The sequence below is a fragment of the Physella acuta genome, unplaced genomic scaffold (assembly GCF_028476545.2).
Source record: "Physella acuta isolate Inbredline_101_S28 unplaced genomic scaffold, ASM2847654v3 ptg000561l, whole genome shotgun sequence".
Lineage (NCBI taxonomy): Eukaryota > Metazoa > Mollusca > Gastropoda > Physidae > Physella > Physella acuta.
The window spans coordinates 351,031-375,620 of NW_026732080.1; the positions used below are offsets into that span (position 1 = coordinate 351,031).

The 24,590-nt window shown below is 41.2% G+C and overlaps 2 protein-coding genes and 1 non-coding gene across 3 annotated transcripts in view; all 3 read left to right on the forward strand.

Annotated features, from left to right (window-relative positions):
* Positions 1–5,070: 5,070 nt before the first annotated feature.
* Trnar-acg (transfer RNA arginine (anticodon ACG)) lies at positions 5,071–5,143 on the forward strand. Its single transcript has one exon. It is a non-coding gene; the product is annotated as a tRNA-Arg (tRNA).
* An 808-nt stretch (positions 5,144–5,951) lies between these two features.
* LOC131946442 (uncharacterized) overlaps positions 5,952–24,590 on the forward strand; it is a 68,083-nt gene continuing 49,444 nt past the window's right edge. Inside the window, exon 1 of the mRNA XM_059307211.1 lies at positions 5,952–6,001. The gene's annotated coding sequence lies outside the window, so the exon portion shown is untranslated. The remainder of the gene's footprint in view (positions 6,002–24,590) is intronic.
* On the forward strand, positions 19,136–19,780 carry LOC131946452 (uncharacterized). Its single transcript, XM_059307226.1, has one exon. The coding sequence runs from the start codon at positions 19,136–19,138 to the stop codon at positions 19,778–19,780; it is 645 nt and encodes a 214-aa protein (XP_059163209.1).

Below are 24,590 nucleotides of genomic sequence, written 5' to 3' on the forward strand. Positions count from 1 at the left end.
TAATAAGCTGTAAAAGATAAAATAATATTCACCCAATAACAAAATACAAATCCCGCACAATAAAAAACTACACCCAAAAATGAAAGGAAAACAAATGAAACCAAACTGTATATACACAAAAACAACGAACTAACCACCAAAAATAGTCTGCGATATAAACGTAAGTTTGAAAGCGGACTTTAAACCCCAAAACAACAACAACAACTTAGAGGGGATGGAGAAACGACGGCCCTAGCCAGTAATTTATGCAGCACACGTATTGGCGCTATAGTCTTGTTAGATGCGCGCTACACAGACAATTCCCGCTCAAGAAAGATAGTCAAATAAAGATTTGCAGAAGACGGCTTATTCTTCATTCTTGATCGTCTGTGACTGTGACTGAGAGTGAGAAATAGAAGAGAAGAAGAACGTTGCAATTGATAGAAGCAAGAATATTACAATAGAACAGTACATTTGAGAGCAGTAAAAACGTTACAATACTAAATAAACTGCTTACCAAGTGACTCCGTCATCAATAAATATAACCGGCTTGAATTAGTGAAATTGAATGTGTCTAAACCAGTGTTTCTTCGGGACCTTTTTCTCCGGGGGTGCACTTGATATTTTCGGGTGGGGGCGGACACTGTCAAAAGTATATATTTTCTATATAAATTCCATTTCGTTTGGGGGGGGGGGGGGGGGTAGTGTCCCCCCCCCCCCGCCCCCCCGAAGAGATGCCTGGAAGAAACTCTTGTCTAAACTCTAAACCAAGATTTAAAATAAGTAAAGGGAAGTAATTGTGTTTTAAATAAAAACTGTTTGGTAACTGTGGTAGTTTCCCTTTAACTGACGTTTTGATTCCGGCAAAGTGTAATTTCGCAGATAATTCAACATATAATTAGGGGATCCGGACAAAAGGCCGACATGGGCAAAAGGCCGACACGGACAAAAGGCCGACATGGACAAAAGGCCGACAAGACAAAAGGACGACAAGACAAAAGGCCGACAGCCAAAAGGCCGACATCCGAAAGGCCGACAAGACAAAAGGCCGACAAGTTTTATAAAACAACAAACTACAATTACAGACATGTTTAATTTTTATTGAAAACCAGTTACATAATGATAAAGGTATATTACAAAATAGAAAAAAATAGGGCCATATATTTTGGCTAAAATGAAAAAAAAAACAAAAAAATTAATTTAAATTGTATCGTATTAGTAACGAAATGGGAGAGATCTGGGTAGCGGGAATCACCTGACCAGTCAAGTGAGCTGTAGTCACATGACATATTGTTTACAAATCTTAAAGCTAAGCTGGGTACATTTTACACTAGTTTAAATTTTTTAAATTAGGGACAATTTGAGACAATCTTTTGGGTATAAAGCAAAGCTTTTAATCATAAGAGGTTTTCAACTCTAAGCAAATGGGATTAGAAGCCATGTTTATAATACTAGACCAGCAATATGTTATATCAACTTCAATCAATGTCATGTGATCTAAGGTGACCAGTGGTCAACATTTATCCTGATTACAGAAAGGTTTCAGGTTTGTGAAGTGCATTACAGCCTTGCTGAAGGTTAAATGATCTCTAGATCTTGTCAAGTTTTGTCACGGGTACAAGTTCTGTCAGCTCCATTTTTAGCTCAAACGTCTGCTGGCTGCCTAAATATTTTGTTTTAGTCAAGTGCCTGCTGCCTCCCTCCCTCCCTGCCTGTCTCCCTCCCTACATCCCTGTCCCCTTCCCTCCCTCCCTGCCTGTCTTCCTACATCCCTGTCTCCCTCCCTACATCCCTGTCTCCCTCCCTACATCCCTGTCCCCTTCCCTCCCTCCCTGCCTGTCTTCCTACATCCCTGTCTCCCTCCCTACATCCCTGTCTCCCTCCCTACATCCCTGTCCCCTTCCCTCCCTCCCTGCCTGTCTTCCTACATCCCTGTCTCCCTCCCTACATCCCTGTCTCCCTCCCTACATCCCTGTCCCCTTCCCTCCCTCCCTGCCTGTCTTCCTACATCCCTGTCCCCCTCCCTACATCCCTGTCCCCCTCCCTACATCCCTGTCTCCCTCCCTACATCCCTGTCCCCCTCCCTATATCCCTGTCCCCCTCCCTACATCCCTGTCCCCCTCCCTACATCCCTGTCCCCCTCCCTACATCCCTGTCCCCCTCTACATCCCTGTCCCCCTCTACATCCCTGTCCCCCTCCCTACATCCCTGTTCCCCCCTCTCTCCCTGCCTGTCTCCCTATATCCGCCACGACCAACCTCATATAGAAAACGGAAGGAATGGATGCTAGAAAAAAAATCTTAATTTTATATTCTTTTATTAAAAACTTTTATTTAACCCGCTTCCTCGTCCAGTCTGTTGTCATAGATCGGAACGCTCGAGCGAAATTTCGGGCAACTCTAAGAAACAGATTCGTTTCAAATTTCTAAATTAGCAGGCAGACTTATCGAACTATTACGCACTATTTAACGTGCGTTATCATGTTCATCAGGTGCGAAATAGTTTTAGTCATGCAACTCTATTGTAAATAAAACAAATTTAAAGTGCTTAAAACATTCATAAATAATTCGGCATCCAATTAAGTCACATTTAATGTAAGATTGCATTGTCTTCATACCTCGACCCACATGCCAATTTTGAACCGTATCTGTCAGTTAGAAGTGCCCAAATTTTCGCTCGAGCGTTTGAATTTGACAGACAGACAGACTGTCGACAGACAGAGGAAGCATGTTAAATAAAAGCTTGTAAAAATCGTTTTTACAAACTTTTGAGTAATAATGCACTAAAAAGTAGAAAATAAAGGATTCTCTTTAAATATATAATTATACACTACTATTTAAATAACTAGAGAAAAGCATGGGTCTCTTCCTAAATATTAGTAAAGTTATACGATAGATAATGAAGTGACCCACGCTTTTCTTTATATTTATTTTAATACTAGAGTATTATTATATGTTTAAAGAAGATCATTTATTGCCTACTTTTTAGTGCATCTAATATATAAAGATCAATTCTGTATGTAAAAATAAATTTGTTTGTCGTGGATACTTCGATGGATTTAAGTGTTATATTATTATCGTGCTCAAGGTCTAAATTTAATCTGAGTTTAAAAATTACTATTGAAAGTGTTGGGAAATAATTTTCATTTTTCAAATTATAGTAATAATTGTCGGCATGTTCATTAAACACAATTTTAAAAAAAATATCATCTTTTACAAAAATTCTAATTTGGTCTGAAAATTATTTATATTTAGTCCTTTAGCACTTACTTCCCTTTGATAAATTAGGAAAACACAATTACTTCCCTTTATAAAACATTGCATTAGTGGAAAAGAATTTACTTTTTATTACTTTGTTTTGGTGTTGGGAAAAAAATAATTACATAATTAGCGGGGATTGATCAAGTGCAAATGTTGTAGGTATTTTACGGATAAGCTTGGAGTATTAAAATTGTTCATTAAATTGAAACAGGCGCGTTCGTTTAAGTGAGTGGAAAAGACTATGAATAAGTTGGGGTACTATAGTCGTTTATTAAGCTAAAACAGGCGATTCCGTTGGGTTTGCGTTAGTGGTTGTGGTTTGATTTGGTTCGTTTTTGTTCTTTCTTTTTTCGTTTTTGTTTGTGTTTTTGTTTTCGTTTGCTTTTTTGTTTGTTTTTTCTTTGTGTTTGTATTGGTGTTTGTGGTTGTGGTTGGGTTTGTTGTTAGGTTTTTGTTTTCGTTTGTATTTGTAATTGTGTTAGCGTTATGTTTGCGTTTTGTTGTTTTGGTTGGTTGTGGTTTGGGTGGGCAGTGCCGGGTTTATGATGATTACTAAACACACAGGTAATGGTTTTTAACAGAAAGGTTTTTCACAGAAGCCAGAGCAGGGCCTGACCGGGACGGCTAGTTATTACATAAAAACTTGCTATCAAAACGTTTTTTATGAAAACACTAGCCGTCCCGGCCAGGCCCTGCTCTGGCTTTTATGAAAAACATTTCTGTTAAAGACCATCACCTGTGTGTTTAGTAATCATCATAAACCCGGCATTGCCCACCCAAACCATAACCAACCAAAACCAAAACAACAAAACGCAAACATAACGCTAACACAATTACAAATACAAACGAAAACAAAAACCTAACAACAAACCCAACCATAACCACAAACACCAATACAAACACAAAGAAAAAACAAACAAAAAAGCAAACGAAAACAAAAACCTAACAACAAACCCAACCACAACCACAAACACCAATACCAACCAATAACAACACACAAAAAAAAACGAAAAAGCAAACGAAAACAAACCAAATCCAAACGCAAAACCAACCAAAAACATAAATACAAACCCAAAGAAAAAAAACACAAACAAAAACGAAAAAAGAAAGAAAAAAAACGAACCAAATCAAATCGCAACCACTAACGCAAACCCAACGGAATCGCCTGTTTTAGCTTAATAAACGACTATAGTACCCCAACTTATTCATAGTCTTTTGCACTCACTTAAACGAACGCGCCTGTTTCAATTTAATGAACAATTTTAATACTCCAAGCTTATCCGTAAAATACCTACAACATTTGCACTTGATCAATCCCCGCTAATTATGTAATTATTTTTTTCCCAACACCAAAACAAAGTAATTAAAAAGTAAATTCTTTTCCACAAATGCAATGGTTTTATAAAGGGAAGTAATTGTGTTTTCCTAATTTATCAAAGAGAAGTAAATGCTATAGGACTAAATAAAGACATAATTAGAATTTTTGTAAAAGATGATATTTTTGTAAAACTTGTGTTTAATGAACATGCCGACAATTATTACTATAATTTGAAAAATGAAAATTATTTCCCAACACTTTCAATAGTAATTTTTTAACTCATAAATTTAGACAAATGCGCACGATAATTGTCTAACACTTAAATCCATCCAAGACCAACGACAAACATATGTGTTACATACAGAACTGAGCTTTATATATTAGATTTTTAAACGTTGAAAAGTGAACAACACGAACAATTGTGATTGTTACCCAAAAAAGGATGACGCTAATGATAACAGTCATAGCTGAATGTAGACTGATTTTAAACTTTACAATATGCCCCCAAAATAAGGGCCTGTAGCGCAACGGATAACGCGTCTGACTACGGATCAGAAGATTCCAGGTTCGAATCCTGGCAGGCTCGACTCCATTTTTTTTTCAAGTGAATTTTATTGTATTCCTGGTCACCATTTACAAAACAATTTGCTTGTGTTTTATTTTTAAACATGTCTTGTAAAAACAACAACTTACATAGAAATGTTTTCTGAGTGTTACACCTCTCATCAGTCAGGCGTCATACCCCTCATGAGTCAGGCGTCATACCACATGGGCGTCTGTGTAGGCGTCAACTACAGTCAATTCTTACCGTTTTTATTTTTTATTTTTTTATTTTTATTTTTACTAGTCAAATGAATGTTTGATGGTTAAAATCACAAAATCTTTTATTTCAAATATAAACAAAAAAGAAATCTCCGTCCCCCCCCCACCCTAACACCACGACAACTAAGCAGACGTGGTACAGTATTAACAACAGGTACCACCACTTTATTTAAGTGTTGCTGCACCCAAATACCGTGATTTTACAATCACTGTAACGCCATGTCTTGCTGGTTAAATCATTATTCTCATATGAAAATAAAATCACATGTTAGGATATGGGTATTTGCACGAAGTAAGCGTTTTACTGTCGTGAACGGCCTAAACTAAAATTAAGTTGCCGCATTAATTCTCAATACTTTCCGTCACTTTTTTAACGAGGTAACCACAACATTGAAAACAAATGTTTTGGCTAACTAGTAACCCCGGAAGCTACCCCCCTTTCAACATCCCCCTCCCCCACCCATGATAACTACGATATGTGCGCGTGGCCAGTGAAAAGTAACAGCCGTTTTCAAAATGGAGTACTGCGCGTGGATCTATAAATAGCCGCCAACTCGGGTCGGTCATTTCTTCTGAGATCTGATTCTGCTGGGATAGCGTGTGTGTGCTGTCTAATTAGAAGGTGAGGTTCGTTTGTCTAAAGGTGTGGTTCGTTTGTCTAGGGGTGGGGTTCGTTTGTCTAAAGGTGAGGTTCGTTTGTCTAAAGGTGTGGTTCGTTTGTCTAAAGGTGTGGTTCGTTTGTCTAAAGGTGTGGTTCGTTTGTCTAAAAGTGTGGTTCGTTTGTCTAATGGTGTGGTTCGTTTGTCTAAAGGTGTGGTTCGTTTGTCTAAAGGTGTGGTTCGTTTGTCTAAAAGTGTGGTTCGTTTGTCTAATGGTGTGGTTCGTTTGTCTAAAAGTGTGGTTCGTTTGTCTAAAGGTGAGATTAGTTTGTCTAAAGGTGTGGTTCGTTTGTCTAAGGTGTGATTCATTTGTCTAAAGTGTGGTTCGTTTGTCTAAGGTGTGGTTCGTTTGTCTAAGGTGTGGTTCGTTTGTCTAAGGTGTGGTTCGTTTGTCTAAGGTATGGTTCGTTTGTCTAAGGTGTGGTTCGTTTGTCTAAGGTGTGGTTCGTTTGTCTAAAGGTGTGGTTCGTTTGTCTAACAGTGTGGTTCGTTTGTCTTAAGGTGTGGTTCGTTTGTCTTAAGGTGTGGTTCGTTTGTCTAAAGGTGAGGTTAGTTTGTCAATAGGTGGGGTTCGTTTGTCTAAAGGTGGGGTTCGTTTGTCTATAGGTGGGGTTCGTTTGTCTAAAGGTGGGGTTCGTTTGTCTAAAGGTGGGGTTCGTTTGTCTATAGGTGGGGTTCGTTTGTCTAAAGGTGGGGTTCGTTTGTCTAAAATACATTTAGATTCGTCGTTAAACTCTTCTTTTACTCATAAGTGTTGATCAGTTAATTATTCACAGTTTGCTGTTGTTTCTGATAATACCGATCTAAAATGATAGAAACATTTGTCAATCCTAAGCAAAAGTAGTTTTTCTGAGCGCGTTGTTCAATGTTCTCATCAGACCCACGGGAAAATCATGTTGTGTCGAGCATGCGCAGGAAATTTTAATGTAGTAGAGTATTTTTAAATGTGAGATTTTTTAAAAATATTTTTAAAACGTTTTAAAGAGTGATCATTTAAATTGTAACATGTCTCCTTGTATGTTATGTTTCTAGAGAGGCAGTTTTTTTTATTGCAGACTCGATTTTACCGGAGATATTTTTCAGTCACGAAACAGGCTAACGATCATTCATTGGAAATTGATGAGAAAACTTATTTATAAAGTAGATGTATTTTGGTGACTGGGGGACTATACTTCGGCTTCCGTATATATATATATATATATATATATATATATATATATATATATATATATATATATATATATATATATATATATATATATATATATATATATATATATATATATATATATATATATATATATATATATATATATATATATATATATATATATATATATATATATATATATATATAATATAAATATATTAATATAAAATAGTTTTTTTTTCTCAAAACGAATCTCTTGATTTGTTCTGATTTAAGTACAAATTCTACGATTATCTCCTTACTGATTCTTCATTCTTTAAACTTAGTATTATTACGTAAAATATTTGTGTTCTTTCTTTTTCTTCTTCGTTCTTAATTTTCGCAAGATTAAGTATTTATGTTATGCGGCTTATGGGCCATTGGCTCCGATTTCAGCCTGCTTTTCCTTTTGGATTTGCTACGATAGCCTTTGTCCAACCAAGAACAAACTACAAGGCAGCAGTTATTTGATTTTGGAGTTGTCTCTTCAGCTATCGAGCCTCGTCTGCCCGGGGGTTCGAACTCGGGACTTATCGGTTCAACAAGCAAACGACCCTACCACGCCTACCTCCCTATTCGTGTTCATTAAATTATTTATTCCATTCGGTACCTAGCATAAAAATTATTGGTGCATGCGATCATTTTGGTTCGTGTTGTCGGTGAAGTTGTGTACAAGAAAACTAGTTTGGTTTTATCTTTTTATTTCATTACTTTGATGAAGACTCAGCTATAATATTGTGAATGGTTGGATTCAAAGTTTGATTGAGGAATGTCAGAGTGCCCAAATGGTAGCAGTCATAGGTTCGACCTGGTTGTATGTCGTGTGGGGTTGGTCGTGTGGGGTTGCACCCTGGTTGTATGTCGTGTGGGGTTGGTCGTGTGGGGTTGCACCCTGGTTGTAGGTCGTGTGGGGTTGGTCGTGTGGGGTTGGTCGTGTGGGGTTGCACCCTGGTTGTATGTCGTGTGGGGTTGGTCGTGTGGGGTTGCACCCTGGTTGTATGTCGTGTGGGGTTGGTCGTGTGGGGTTGCACCCTGGTTGTATGTCGTGTGGGGTTGGTCGTGTGGGGTTGCACCCTGGTTGTAGGTCGTGTGGGGTTGGTCGTGTGGGGTTGCACCCTGGTTGTATGTCGTGTGGGGTTGGTCGTGTGGGGTTGGTCGTGTGGGGTTGCACCCTGGTTGTATGTCGTGTGGGGTTGGTCGTTGGGGTTGCACCCTGGTTGTACGTCGTGTAGGGTTATCAGAGATTGTCTTACAAATATGTCCAATTTTGTCCAATTTTCACCAGTTTCCATTAACCGCTTTAATTGTCATGCTTTCCTCCACAAAACATTATATAACTACTATAGTGGGTACTTTCATGGTACTTCCATGGTACTCTCGTGGTACATTTATGGTACTCTATGGTAAGCTCATGGTACTCTATGGTACTCTATGGTAATCCCATGGTACTCTCATGGTATACTGTTCGGTTGGGTTTATTATCCCTGAAAAAAATTGATTTTAGTCTATTGTCAGTGAAAACATTGACTTCAGTCTATTGTCAGTGAAATTATTCACTTCAGTGTATTGTCAGTCAAAACATTGACTTCAGTCTATTGTCAGTGAAAAGATTCACTTCAGTGTATTGTCAGTGAAAAGTTCTAGCCCGGTAGAATGTCAGTGACAATAGCCCCCCCCCCCCGACATACTGTCATATCGATCCATCATTCCCCACTGGTTGTATAAAATATTTGTAAGTTGACGTCTCTGCCCTTAAAGGTGGGGGGGGGGGGGGGGAAGGGTAAATTAAAACTTAACCCTTTTCTACTCAACCGATGGCTTTCAAACTTCAAACGTCTGTCAAGCTTCGATGCGCAATGAAAGAGAACATGAACGATCACATATTTTGGTCTATTTTAATCTATTTTTTATTTCTAAATCCTTTGAAGATTACTATACTGGTAGGAATAATGTCGCAGTGTAACCTACATTCTGTGCGTTCAGTTAACGCGCAAATTTTTAGTTCGACTTGTTTCTTGAATTTATTTTTTAAATCGGAAATAGGGTAAAGTATTACTTCCCGTCAACGGAAATTACTCAAAATTGGCATGGGATTAGATCTCGTTCTTAAATGTGAAATTTCGTTTATCTATAAATAGTACTCAAGTTATAGACTTTTAAAAACCAACAGTAGAATAAGTTCCAATTCCGGTTATCGGAAAGCGATAAAAAGTTGATAAAATATTTTGAAATTTCATCAATCTAGTTGTAACGGTACTCAAGTTATCTTGTTCACAGACACACAGAAAGACACACAGACATACGGATTAAATTGCAAAGCTATGTTTTTTCCGACTCAGGGAGTTGTAAAACGTCGAGATTTGTAAACATCTATTTTTCGATTTTTTTGCACGATTACAATACTTTCCTATAGTTCGTATATCAGAAAGATTAATATAATGCTTTCATACTTAAATTATTTTAAATATATTAAAAATAATAAGGTACCCTGTGTGTGTGTGGGGGGGGGGAGGTGTGGGGGGGGGGGGGGGGGAGGTTAAAGTTAAACCTTGACTAACGCAGCAGCGGCAGACAACAGCGCATGGGGGAAAAGCTTCTACCTCGGGTGACTCAGCTTTGTAGGCTATTTAATGTAGTCTCCCTTTTCAGTATCATCGTGACGTCACTTTAATTAAATACCAGCCTGCGCCAGACGTTGATTGGTCACGGCACATAATGAGGTAGGGAAGAAAATTGCTCGACAGATGTTTGATGTCAGTGACCCCGAGGGGGGGGGGGGGGAGAAAAAATGTGTGACCCCTCAAGGTGACTGTAGGAAAACCGAAATTAACAAGGCAGGTGAAGTAGAACGTAGGACATGACTGTAGGAGAACAAAAACCAGGACATTAGAGTGTGTAGGGTGGGACGGAGTGGTGTGGAGTTCGGATCCCGGGCTTGAGTCAGTGACGCCACTGACTCCACCCAGCTATGACTCGCGTTGCGGCGTCGGAAGGCGGGTCGACATAAGGCCGACACCCCCATCGCTTCATACGCCCAGGTCACACAAACACGTTCACTCTGCTTCACCCGCCACGTGGAGGTTCAAAAAGTAATACCACGTCTTTTACTTCACCGTCTGTGGGGCACGGAAATCGAGGCCGCGGATTATTAAGTGCAGCACTGGGATTATAAACTGGCTGAGATAATCCTCACGTGTATTTTGGCCCGATTTTTTCCAATTTGCAGCAATTAAAAAACCGCTTCCAGTTATTTCTATACGACCTGACACGTGACAGCCGTCAACAACATTTCAAAATTTGCTTGACGCAGCTTTTTATAACCATTCAATGACATTCAATGGACCGGAAAATTTGGGAAAAAATCAAATCAACTGTTGAAGTTTATGCAACAAGTAAATAACTATCGATATGTTTATTGATCTGTTGTGAGAGAAATGAACTTATTAAATATTCGAACGGAATCAATCAAGGGGCCGCATTCCTGCCGTTAGTACTGATGTACCTGTTCCGGCTAGGCGTGGGACGAGAAGCTTTATTTACATAATGTAAGGGACATGGTTCGTTACGTTACTATTTATATCACAGTCACGTGGCTCAGACGGTGGTCGGTGGTGGGAAGTGGGGCTAGTCTAGCACGTGACAGGTGGGGCTAATGTAGCACGTGACAGGTGAGGCTAGTCTAGCACGTGACAGGTGGGGCTAGTCTAGCATGTGACAGGTGGGGCTAGTCTAGCATGTGACAGGTGGGGCTAGTCTAGCATGTGACAGGTGGGGCTAGTCTAGCACGTGACAGGTGGGGCTAGTCTAGCATGTGACAGGTGGGGCTAGTCTAGCACGTGACTAGCACGTGACAGGTGGGGCTAGTCTAGCATGTGACAGGTGGGGCTAGTCTAGCACGTGACTAGCACGTGACAGGTGGGGCTAGTCTAGCACGTGACTAGCACGTGACAGGTGGGGCTAGTCTAGCACGTGACTAGCACGTGACGGGGGGGCTAGTCTAGCACGTGACAGGTGGGGCTAGTCTAGCACGTGACTAGCACGTGACGGGGGGGGGGGGGCTAGTCTAGCACGTGACAGGTGGGGCTAGTCTAGCACGTGACTAGCACGTGACAGGTGGGGCTAGTCTAGCATGTGACAGGTGGGGCTAGTCTAGCACGTGACTAGCACGTGACAGGTGGGGCTAGTCTAGCACGTGACTAGCACGTGACAGGTGGGGCTAATGTAGCACGTGACAGGTGAGGCTAGTCTAGCACGTGACAGGTGGGGCTAGTCTAGCACGTGACAGGTGGGGCTAATGTAGCACGTGACAGTTGGGGCTAGTCTAGCATGTGACTAGCACGTGACAGGTGGGGCTAATGTAGCACGTGACAGGTGAGGCTAGTCTAGCACGTGACAGGTGGGGCTAGTCTAGCATGTGACAGGTGGGGCTAGTCTAGCACGTGACAGGTGGGGCTAGTTGCATGTGACAGGTGGGGCTAGTCTAGCACGTGACTAGCACGTGACAGGTGGGGCTAGTCTAGCACGTGACTAGCACGTGACAGGTGGGGCTAATGTAGCACGTGACAGTTGGGGCTAGTCTAGCATGTGACTAGCACGTGACAGGTGGGGCTAATGTAGCACGTGACAGGTGAGGCTAGTCTAGCACGTGACAGGTGGGGCTAGTCTAGCATGTGACAGGTGGGGCTAGTCTAGCATGTGACAGGTGGGGCTAGTCTAGCACGTGACAGTTGGGGCTAGTCTAGCACGTGACTAGCACGTGACAGGTGGGGCTAATGTAGCACGTGACTAGCACGTGACAGGTGGGGCTAGTCTAGCATGTGACAGGTGGGGCTAGTCTAGCATGTGACAGGTGGGGCTAGTCTAGCACGTGACTAGCACGTGACAGGTGGGGCTAGTCTAGCACGTGACTAGCACGTGACAGGTGGGGCTAATGTAGCACGTGACAGTTGGGGCTAGTCTAGCACGTGACTAGCACGTGACAGGTGGGGCTAGTCTAGCACGTGACTAGCACGTGACAGGTGGGGCTAGTCTAGCACGTGACTAGCACGTGACGGGGGGGCTAGTCTAGCACGTGACAGTTGGGGCTAGTCTAGCACGTGACTAGCACGTGACAGGTGGGGCTAGTCTAGCACGTGACTAGCACGTGACGGGGGGGGGGCTAGTCTAGCATGTGAGAGGTGGGGCTAGTCTAGCACGTGACAGGTGGGGTAGACTAGCACGCACGTGACAACTTGGGCTAATGTAGCACGCACGTGACAACTTGGGCTAATGTAGCACGTACGTGGCAACTTGGGCTAATGTAGCACGTACGTGGCAACTTGGGCTAATGTAGCACGTACGTAACAACTTGGGCTAATGTAGCACGTACATGACAACTTGGGCTAATGTAGCACGTACATGACAACTTGGGCTAATGTAGCATGGCGTTACACATGTGCTAATACTATATAAGAGAACCGACAAATAGACCTACAATTCTGAGAGTTTATTTTTGGATAAACTATTACTTTTTACTTTCTCTTATACAGAGTAGGTCTATAGGGAATATATTGTAATCGTGCAAAATATGTATCGAGATTTTTTAAAATCTCGACGTTTTACACCTCCCTGAGTCGGAAAAAAATAATTTTGCAATCTTGTCCATATGTCTGTGTGTGTGTGTATGTGTGAGCTTGTGTGTGTGTGAACACGATAACTTGAGTACCGTTACAGCTAGGGTAATGAAATTTCATATATAAGTATTAGATCTATATCAAATTTGTAGTTCTGTATCAACTTTTCTGCGATTTTCGATAAGCTGGACTGGAACTTATTCTTCTTTTAATTTTTCAAAAGCCTATAACTTGACTACTGTTTGAGATAGATAAACAAAATTACACAAATAAGTAAAAGATCTAATTCTCTGCCTTTTTTAAATTTGGAGTAATTTCCGTTTACCAGAAGTAGTAATTTACGCTATTTCCGATTTCTCAAAAAAACGCATGTGAATTTATAAAGTACTAATAATATTCCGCACTTGTATACACAGATTGTTTGGCATTCACTTGGTGCGCAATTTTTTTTTCTACGAGATTCTATTCTATTTTTAAAAGTTCAAGTAATTAAAAATTGATTAAAAATCATGTCTATATACCGAGTTGCCATCCCCCGTAGTGTTATATAAGAATATTCGAGAAAGTTTAGGGTAGATCACTCCCGGTTTATTTCTACGTGTGAATTTCTCCGCATGGCTTTTGTCTTCATCGGCGCACCCCCCCCCCCCCCCCCCCCCCCCCCCCCCGTGATCTCAAGATTTAAATTTCTCCGGTCTAGAAAACCACATATTTCATGTTTGTTACGTAGACATTTATTTTTTTAACGAAATTCCTCCATTTCTTTTACCGCCAAAGTGCGATTAATTTAACCCTTGCACACACATTCGTCTCAATTAACACCGACATGATAACAAAAAACAATTAACCCTTTATTCCCTGAAGACACCGTCAGCGAAGTTCAGGCTGGGGGTGAGAGGGTTAAGGCGAATTCCGTCTGTCATCACAGGGGCGTGGCCGGCACCCCGGCCGTGGAGAAACATGGCGCCTGTCGGCCCGACGGTGGTCCAGCTCTACACTCAAGCCGCCACGCGCATGCGTCAGATGTCTTGTCCGGTGCGCGTGGGCAGATACCTTATCCGTGAGGGTTTACGTTGGGCGATAACCCAATCCGTCCACAAGGTGAATGGTCTGTGTTACTACCAGCAGACGATACGGGTTACGTCACACATTTTCTAAATAGCCCTCGGGAGTTAAGGGGTTAATTTAATAGAAAGGGGCACATACAGAAGAATGTAAATAGACAACACGACAACAACAACAACAACAACAACAAACAACACATAATTCAATACTTAACATATTTTTATTATAGATCGATTACTGCGAAACTGCGTTGATTTAGTAGAGTTATCCAGCCTGAAAAACAGTTCAGTGGCGTAACCCAGGAGGGGAGGAGGGGGTGGTTGGCCCAGGCGGCATTTGTTCTATGTTGATGTACAAAGAGCAGCGCCAACAAGGAGGCCGCGGGTAAAATGTAGCGCAGCTCAGTCAGTTGTTTGTCTACTGATGGTATATCTAGTTCAGCTGTTTGTCTACTGATGGTATATCTAGTTCAGCTGTTTGTCTACTGATGGTATACCTAGTTCAGCTGTTTGTCTACTGATGGTATACCTAGTTCAGCTGTTTGTCTACTGATGGTATACCTAGTTCAGCTGTTTGTCTACTGATGGTATATCTAGTTCAGCTGTTTGTCTACTGATGGTATATCTAGTTCAGCTGTTTGTCTACTGATGGTATACCTAGTTCAGCTGTTTGTCTACTGATGGTATACCTAGTTCAGCTGTTTGTCTACTGATGGTATACCTAGTTTAGTTGTTTGTCTACTGATGGTATACCTAGTTCAGCTGTTTGTCTACTGATGGTATACCTAGTTCAGCTGTTTGTCTACTGATGGTATACCTAGTTCAGCTGTTTGTCTACTGATGGTATACCTAGTTCAGCTGTTTGTCTACTGATGGTATACCTAGTTTAGTTGTTTGTCTACTGATGGTATACCTAGTTCAGTGGCGTAACTCAAGAGGGGAGCCTTCACTATTGAAGTATAGAGGAAGTATTGTTATCGTGTAAAAAATCCCTGAGTCGGAAAAACATAGTTTTGCAATTTTGTCCGTATACGTGTACGTGTGTGTGTATGTATGTGAACACGATAACTTAAGTACTGTTACAGCTAGGTTGATAAAATATATAAGTATTATATCAAATTTGTAGTTCTGTATAAACTTTTCATCGATTTCCGGTGACCGGAAGTGGTACTTATTCTACTTTTAGTTTTTCAAAAAGCCTATAACTTGGGTATTCTTTTAGATAGATAGACGAAATTTCACATGTAAGTAAAAGATCTAATCTTCTGCTTTCTATCAAATTTTGAATAATTTCCGTTTACCGGAAGTAGTAATTTACGCAAAAAAAAACGAATATGAATTTATAAAGACTAATATTCCCCACTATTACATATATATATTGTTTGCCGTTCACTTGGTGCGCAATTATTTTTTGTACAAGATTCTGTTCTATTCTATTTTTTTAACGTTTATTGTACGTAAAAACTGATTAAAAATCATGTCTATATCCCGAGTTGCTATCCCCGTAGTGTTATATTATAAAAAATATTCCAGAAAGTTTAGGGGAGATCACTCCCGCTTTATCGTTTTTACTTGGACTTTTATCTGCATAAACAAAGTAAAATGCGAATTTATAACACATAAAATGAAACTGTTCAACAAACTTTTACAACGACAATTTAGTTTTTAGAAAATTCCAAAAGGTTCTAAAACGGTAAATCAACAATGTATCGCTGGGCCCGTGAGAAAAAGATGTTGGCCTTAGCAATACGTTGGACTGGGTGGTCCAAGCAAATATTTACATTGTGGTTGGTTCAAAAATCAGGAACGGTCATGATGTAGGTTTCAACTTTTGATGCTCAACCAATCAGTGGTCTATGACATTGGTGCTGTTTGATAGGTACACTAACGGCACTCTCAGCAGCTAGCGTCAGTTGTACCACCAGCAGCTAACATCAGTTGTACCACCAGCAGCTAGTTGTACCAAGTTAGCTTCAACTGTACCATCAGCAGCTAGTTGTACCAAGTTAGCTTCAACTGTACCATCAGCAGCTAGTTGTACCAAGTTAGCTTCAACTGTACCATCAGCAGCTAGAATCAGTTGTACCAAGTTAGCATCAACTGTACCATCAGCAGCTAGAATCAGTTGTACCAAGTTAGCATCAACTGTACCATCAGCAGCTAGAATCAGTTGTACCAAGTTAGCATCAACTGTACCATCAGCAGCTAGTTGTACCAAGTTAGCATCAACTGTACCATCAGCAGCTAGTTGTACCAAGTTAGCATCAACTGTACCATCAGCAGCTAGTTGTACCAAGTTAGCATCAACTGTACCATCAGCAGCTAGTTGTACCAAGTTAGCATCAACTGTACCATCAGCAGCTAGCGTCAGTTGTACCACCTGTGGTGTCAAGAAGTGGGAACCCCTGCTTGTTGAGCTGTGACAGGCAGATTACCATTGAACCGTGTCACCCCCACCCCTCAGCACCCCCCCCCCCCCCCCAGCACCCCAATCATATGTCTATCTCATGAATCAACCCACTGTGCCCAAGGCACGTTTCATTGCGTAAGTCAAGAAAAGAATGTGGCAAAATTATGCAAATAAGTTGAATAGATTTTTTTCAATTTCCTACCAAGAATAGAGCATTCATACGCTGGGACGTACCAACAGTGAGTTCATTGATATGGCGGCGTTCGAATGTACTGGAACACCAGCCTCGTTTTCAGATTTGGCTTCGTGAGGTCAGCTGGTAATACGGGTTTTGATTGGTCGGTTGGCCTTGAACGGCTTTTCCTGACCGAATTCGGGTTTCTTAACCCCGTACGTTGTAGAAGGTTGCACAACAAGAGTAGGTTGTGACGCCATGACATAGTGCAGAGGCGTAGCGAGGGTGGGGCGGGGGTGAAACAATTTAGGGGGTGGCATTATGGCAAAAAATTTAAAATGTACAAACGAAAAATACTTTTTTTGCCAGTTCCATTAATGATTAATTAAAGCTAAATAGTCTTTGAAGTACAAATCTACAATTATTACCAGAGGGTGGGGGTGACACTATGACGTAAACAATGCTACATACAAGTGTATTATTGACAAACTATAGATAAACATCGTTACTGTTAAGTAGGCCGACACACACACACACACACACACGCACACACACACACACTCACACACATACACACACACACACACACACACACATATATATATATATATATATACATATATATATATATATATATATATATATATATATATATATATATATATATATATATATATATATATATATATATATATATATATATATATATTGTTTCTTAGGAGGGGGGGGGGGGTGACACCACAAAGTGCCGCACCGGGTGACACCAACCTAGCGACGCCACTGACGTAGTGACATGTGTGGCATTGGCCATAAATTGTTAATTTAGAGCAAAATTAAAATCATTTCCCAAACATTCAATAAAACATTTTCACGCTTGATCTAACATAACATGAATTATCTATTTCTTTTTTAACTCAAAAATTCTCATAGAAAAACACGTTTCCACAACGTGAGAGCATTCAATGAATTACTAATTGAACTAAGCCATTCGTCTAAACGGGTTCTTTAAAAACTGGTATTTCCTTGATGTATGAATGGAGCCATCACACCCCGACACACGTGAGCCGAGTTTACCGTTTTGATGTGGCTCTTGAGCTGTTGGGTTTACGTGTGGCCCTTACAAGCAATAAAACAGATCGTGTTCTGGCCACGTTAGGATGGCCCGATGGCCCGGAGTTGATGGGTTCTAAACCTTCCTCAGTGAGGGACGGGGTCGGGGGACGTGACGTCATATCAACATGCTGGGAAATGTTTATAACCTGTTTACATCTAGAGGGGGGGGGGCTGGGGGTGGGAGGGTTGGACGAGTTCAGTATGGCGTGTTGTGTGTGTGGGGGGGGAGGGGAAGAGACGAACTAGGCACGACAAACACAATGAAAGCCTGAACTAAAGGCACTGTAGAGTACCGTGATCTGATTCAATGTAGCCGTCTTAGCTTAGAGACTGTTTACCATCATTTTTTAATTGAACTAGATATTGCTAGCTTGCTGTGGGGGTACAATTGTGTGGGGACAGGCTGTGGGGGGAGAATTGTGTGGGGACAGACTTTGGGGGGAGAATTGTGTGGGGACAGGCTGTGGGGGAGAATTGTGTGGGGTAGAATTGTGTGGGGACAGGCTGTGGGGGGGAGAATTGTGTGGGGACAGACTTTGGGGGGAGAATTGTGTGGGGACAGACTTTGGGGGGGGGGGAGAATTGTGTGGGGACAGGCTTGGGGGAGAATTGTGTGGGGACAGGCTTTGGGAGAGAATTGTGTGGGGAAGAATTGTGTGGGGACAGACTTTGGGGGTAGAATTGTGTGGGGACAGGCTGTGGGGGGAGAATTGTGTGGGGACAGACTTTGGGGGGAGAATTGTGTGGGGACAGGCTGTGGGGGAGAATTGTGTGGGGGAGAATTGTGTGGGGACAGGCTGTGGGGGAGAATTGTGTGGGGACAGGCTGTGGGGGAGAATTGTGTGGGGACAAGCTGTGGGGGAGAATTGTGTGGGGACATCTCCTGTGGGGGAGGGGAGAATCGTGTGGGGGAGAATTTTGTGTGGACATCCTGTGGGGGGGGAGAGTTTTATGTTGACAATCTGTGGGTGAGAATTGTGTGGGGGAGAATTGTGTGGTGACAGGCTTTGGGGGAGAATTGTGTGGGGACAGACTTTGGGGGAGAATTTTGTGTGGACAATCTGTGGGGGGAGAATTGTGTGGGGACATCATGTGAGAAAGAAATGTGTGGGGACATCCTGCGGGGTAGAAATGTGTGAGGACAGGCTTTGGGGAAGAAATGTGTGGGGACAGGCTTTGGGGGAGAAATGTGTGGGGACATCCTGTGGGGTAGAAATGTGTGGGGGCAGATGGGTGTAGCAGCTGCCTCAGGAAATCTCCCACAAGAAACAATCCCCTGACAATCGGACTTGAAGCTGGTTCAACATTCTTGAGACTGGTTCAACATTCTTGAAACTGGTTCAACATTCTTGAGACTGGTTCAACATTCTTGAAACTGGTTCAACATTCTTGAGACTGGTTCAACATTCTTGACACGCCTGACTGAACTCTGTGGTATCAAGGCCGTCGTCGTCACGATGGAATCCACTTGATCTCCAGAGCTGTCTGGTTCGCCAGGGTCAAGGTTCTCGTGTTTGTAGGTCATGGTAACAGAATGTGGATGAACCGCCCAAAAGATCATGACAACAAAATCTGGATGAACCGCCCAAAAGATCATGACAACAAAATCTGGATGAACCGCCCAAAAGATCATGACAACAAAATGTGGATAAACCACCTACAAGATGATGACAACAAAATCTGGATGAACCGCCCAAAAGATCATGACAACAAAATGTGGATAAACCACCTACAAGATGATGACAACAAAATCTGGATGAACCGCCCAAAAGATCATGACAACAGAATCTGGATAAACCGCCCAAAAGATCATGACAACAGAATCTGGATAAACCACCTACAAGATGATGACAACAAAATGTGGATGAACCGCCCAAAAGATCATGACAACAGAATCTGGATAAACCGCCCAAAAGATCATGACAACAGAATGTGGATGAACCGCCCAAAAGATCATGACAACAGAATCTGGATGAACCGCCCAAAAGATCATGACAACAGAATGTGGATAAACCACCTACAAGATGATGACAACAAAATGTGGATGAACCGCCCAAAAGATCATGACAACAAAATCTGGATGAACCGCCCAAAAGATCATGACAACAGAATTTGGATGAACCGCCCACAAACTCGACATTATCACTCTGCCACACCAGGACAGCAACAAAAAATCTGACGAGCATCCGTGACTTGAAAGACGTGATGTTGGTCGGGCTTAGGGTAGTGGTGGTCGGTCTGTTGCTATGTGGTAGGTCTAAAGATGGTCGTTACCTCGACCTTTAAGAGAGTGAAGCTAAGCTGTGAGACGATGCCGCCATTGTCTTCTAGAAATCGAGAGATACCACATAACATAGCCAGCAAAGATTTGACAGAAATCGAGAGATGCCACATAACATAGCCAGCAAAGATTTGACAGAAATCGAGAGATACCACATAACATAGCCAGCAAAGATTTGACTCAGGTTAACGAATGACCCTGTAGAGTGGTCTCTGTGTCTGATGGGTTTTATCTCCTTGAAATCTGTTAGAAAGTAAATCATGGCTTAGGGAGTCCACGTCTATTCTAAACTATGATTTATTTTTAGAAGTGATCTTCAATCTTTTTTTTTTATTGATGGTAATTATTTTAATGTGAAGGAAAATATACTTTTCCATTTACATCATAATTTTTCAGTAAATCACATACAATATGTTTTTTATAATATTTACAATGTACCTTTTACATTAATATACAGAGAGTAACGGACAAATAACGAATAAATGACACATATGTGCAAAATATAATAAGCACCCAATTATTACAGTCAGATTACAATGGTTACACGATTTACACAATTAAATTAAATTAAAGTTCACATTTTTGAGCTGACCACAAAACTTTTTTTAACAAAAAATTGAAGGCGGACATCTTTAGCATGGCGCTTGTCTATAAATAGATCAGCGCCATGTGACAACAGGTGAATAGGAAGTCTATTTTTATCAGCGCATCACGTGTCGCAACACGTGAAGGTAGTGTTTGCTATGTAACATCCTCAATACAAGTAGGCCCCTACCCACATTTTGTGTTTCGCTCCATTTGATTTAAATTTTATGAGTTTCAAAAAAAAAAAAAAAAAAAAAAAACGGAATGAGGTAACCCACATTAGAAAAACCCTAGCGAGCGATTTTTTTTTCTTTGACGCGCTTGGCGTATTCACCAAACAACTCCTGCCATGACATCGTCACGCAGACGATCCGCACATTTTTGTAGGGTTTGTCTCCACTGTTGCTTGCATAACAAAATATCTGATCGGATAATTTTTCTAGAAAAGAATTTTTTATTTTTTTACCACGAAAAAGTAGAAATAAAAGACATCATTTATTCTCTTTTGGCGCGTCGGAGCGACGTCGTTGCCCCCCCCCCCCCCCACACACACACTAAATAGCACCCCACCTAGCGACGCCATTGGGTAGAACGGTTTGTAGTCGAGTCACATGATACGCTGGTTTTTGAAACAATTTATCCGTGGATTAGTTGGCGGTTCTGACGTCTATTCCGACGTCCTCCGTTAACCAACAACATCAAGTGGGTGTCGGGATTAAAGTTTGAAGTGGTTGGTGTCACGTGATCAAGGGGGTGTCCAGTGTCGGGATAAAAGTCTGAAGTGGTTGGCATCACGTGACTGGAGGGAGAAACTCTGGCCGTCGGGCGTCCCGTGGGGTCTTCGGGTGGGCGGTTCTGGTGTCTAGGTCCTGGGAATTTTCTTAAAGTTGGGACATCTGACCGACAGGACAAACAAATATAGGCCACGGTGGAAAAGTAAAAAAAAAAGCGGGTATTGGACCTCAATGATTAACAAATTAACTTTATTACAAAGTTTTTTATTTAAATATCCCAAGTAAAGTTTTGCAAGGAGAAATGCGCGTACTAGGTATAATAGCACAGAAATATCAACATTAGAAATAGGCTTACGGAAATATCAACATCAGAAATAGGCTTACGGAAATATATCTATCAACATCAGAAATAGGCTTTCGGATATATCAACATCAGAAATGGGCTAACGGAAATATCAACATACGAAATGGGCTAACGGAAATATATCTATCAACATCAGAAATGGGTTAACGGAAATATGAACATACGAAATGGGCTAACGGAAATATATCTATCAACATCAGAAATGGGTTAACGGAAATATCAACATACGAAATGGGCTAACGGAAATATATCTATCAACATCAGAAATGGGCTAACGGAAATATATCTATCAACATCAGAAATGGGCTAACGGAAATATCAACATACAAAATGGGCTAACGGAAATATATCTATCAACATTAGAAATGGGCTAACGGAAATATATCTATTAACATCAGAAATGGGCTAACGGAAATATCAACATACGAAATGGGCTAAAGGAAATATATCTATCAACATCAGAAATGGGCTAACGGAAATATCAACATCAGAAATGGGCTAACGGAAATATAAACAGTTTTTTTTTAAATATTTCCTTTTTTTTTATGAACCCCCGCCCCTCCGCCTCCGTATTTAAAGACCCCCCCCCCCCTCTCAACATTGTTTTACAACATAAAATCTTTGTTCCGTGTGGTATTTTTTTTGGTTTAATTAGCGCGAGATAATTTGATGACGATTGTAGGTGAGTTTATCATCTCATTATATCCTCTGATAACCAAAGTCCAGATTACCTCTAACTTAGGTCAGGATTATTGCCGATCACAGCTCTTGCGTTTTCAACTCAAGGCCGCTAATTTATGCTAATTTATGCTGACGTAACGGATTGGTTTTCAAAGCCTGGAGGGGGAGACTATAAAAAACGCATTAAAACAAATTGAATAAGGCTAGATGAAGGCGATGATGGAGAGTTAGATGGATGAGGTCGGTGACGGAGGGGGATAGATGAAGACGATAGCGGCTAGGGGGCGGTGACTAGGTCAAAGTGCAACAGAGAATTACCGACACACGACGAGTTGATGACGTAGTCAGGTCACACTCCACACCGTCATGACGTAATAATGATGGATTTTTGTAGAAGCTGACGTCAGTTTCATAAAGACCTCTAACAAGGGGGGGGGGGGGGAATCTTGTTGCATGCACTTTAGGTAATTGGAGAGTCGTGGGCGGGGCTAGCGGATGTACACGTGACCCGGATCTGGGGGTGATACGGGTGTGAGAGTGATACGAACAGGGAAGTGACGCAAAGTTTACAGGTTACATTAGGTGTGTGTGTAAGGTGAACAGTCATAATTCGAGTCTTTATATTTTTACTAGCCGTCCCGGCAAGGTTCTGCACTGGCCTCTGTGAAAAACCTATCTGTAAGGGACCGTGACTTGGGTGTTTATTAAGCAGCATATACCCGGCATTGCCCGGGTTTAGGAAATATATTACTTATCAATTAAATGTCTATGTGCAAATATAGACGTATGAGAAAATAAAACAAAAACCTAAACCTAAACCTAAGTCTTACTCTAAACTTAACCCTAACCTCAACCAACAACAACGAAAACCAAAACACAAACGCAAAAACAAAAGCAAACGCAAACAAAAACACAAACGCAAACGCAAACAAAAACGCAAACAAAAAACAAACGCAAACTTAAAGTAAACACAAACACAAACGCTAACGCAAACACAAACGCAAACTCAAAATTCAACATAGAAGACATATAAGAACAACAACTTCTTAACTGTTATTTATCAAAAATAATAATTAAAAAACATTATATTCAGTGGGTAAAATAACTATACGGCAGTATTTGAAATACCTGTGTTTGGCCTACTATATAGCACTTTATCAAACCATGCTAACCAGATAATTGTTGTTGGTTTTTTTTTTCAATATCAAAACCAATTTTTTAAAAGTAGTTTTTATTTTTCTGGGAAGTAATTAATACAAAGGGACGTAATGTGTATAATTTTTTCAAACAACATTGAAATTTTTGTAAAGGGTAATACATTTAGTTTCATTTATTTCTTTGCATATTACGTAAATCAAAATGATAAGTTGTAAAATGTAAATTTAGTTTGCAAATTATCAATTTTGAGTTTTTTAATCATTGATTTCTATTTTAGAACAAAAATGAACAATTCAAGAATATATTTCACAACGGCGATCAATTTTTTTACCATACTTATGTCTTCCACAAACATACAGGGGCACAGAGTCTATTTCATCTTAATATTAAATTTCAAACGTCGTTGTCTATTTTATTTCTTTTTTCATTGGCGTCACCAGGTTGGGCCTCACGTGGTATGATAACACAGGTTGTCACCCCCCCCCCCCACTCCCGCCCACCCCTCACCGTGTCATGAGGCACAAAAAAGTGTATTGAACTTCAAATAGATGCCAGGTGACTTCTGCAATTTTTTTATCAGGTGTCACTCCATCCATTGGCACCGGAGTCCTTAGCTCAACCTCCCCCCTCCCCAACCCCATCAGCCCCACCTCGACACCACTTAATATGTGATTAAATACGTCAACTATGTCAGCGCTATAAAAATCTACCGCAGACATTGAATTCCTCCACAAGAGAATAATCTGCCTCAAATAATTAATTAGTACATGCATTGTTTTGGTGAAGTCACGAACCACTGGTTTTACAAGCGCGCCAACAAACCGGAAGTTGTAAGACGTTCGTCCAACAAGCAGATAGCGCCAGTTACTGGCCAGTTACATCACAGATATCTACAGATATCAGATATGTAAGCCGTCGTTATCTCTGTATGACAACATCACGGGGGGGGGGCGTTATGACGGCAAAAGGTGTTGGGTTGGTGATGACGGGGGTCAGGTTCAGCTAGGGACCCCCGTTAATCTCAGGTAGGGACCCCCGTTAATCTTATCCTTTAGATGTTATCAGCCTACCTTGAGGGCGCCTATTAAGTTTGATACCTGTTTAGCATGCCGCTCTAAGCCCCGGCCCTCGTCACACAAAGATTGAATTTGTTTTCGATTAATTCCCCCCGAGTACGCAGACTACC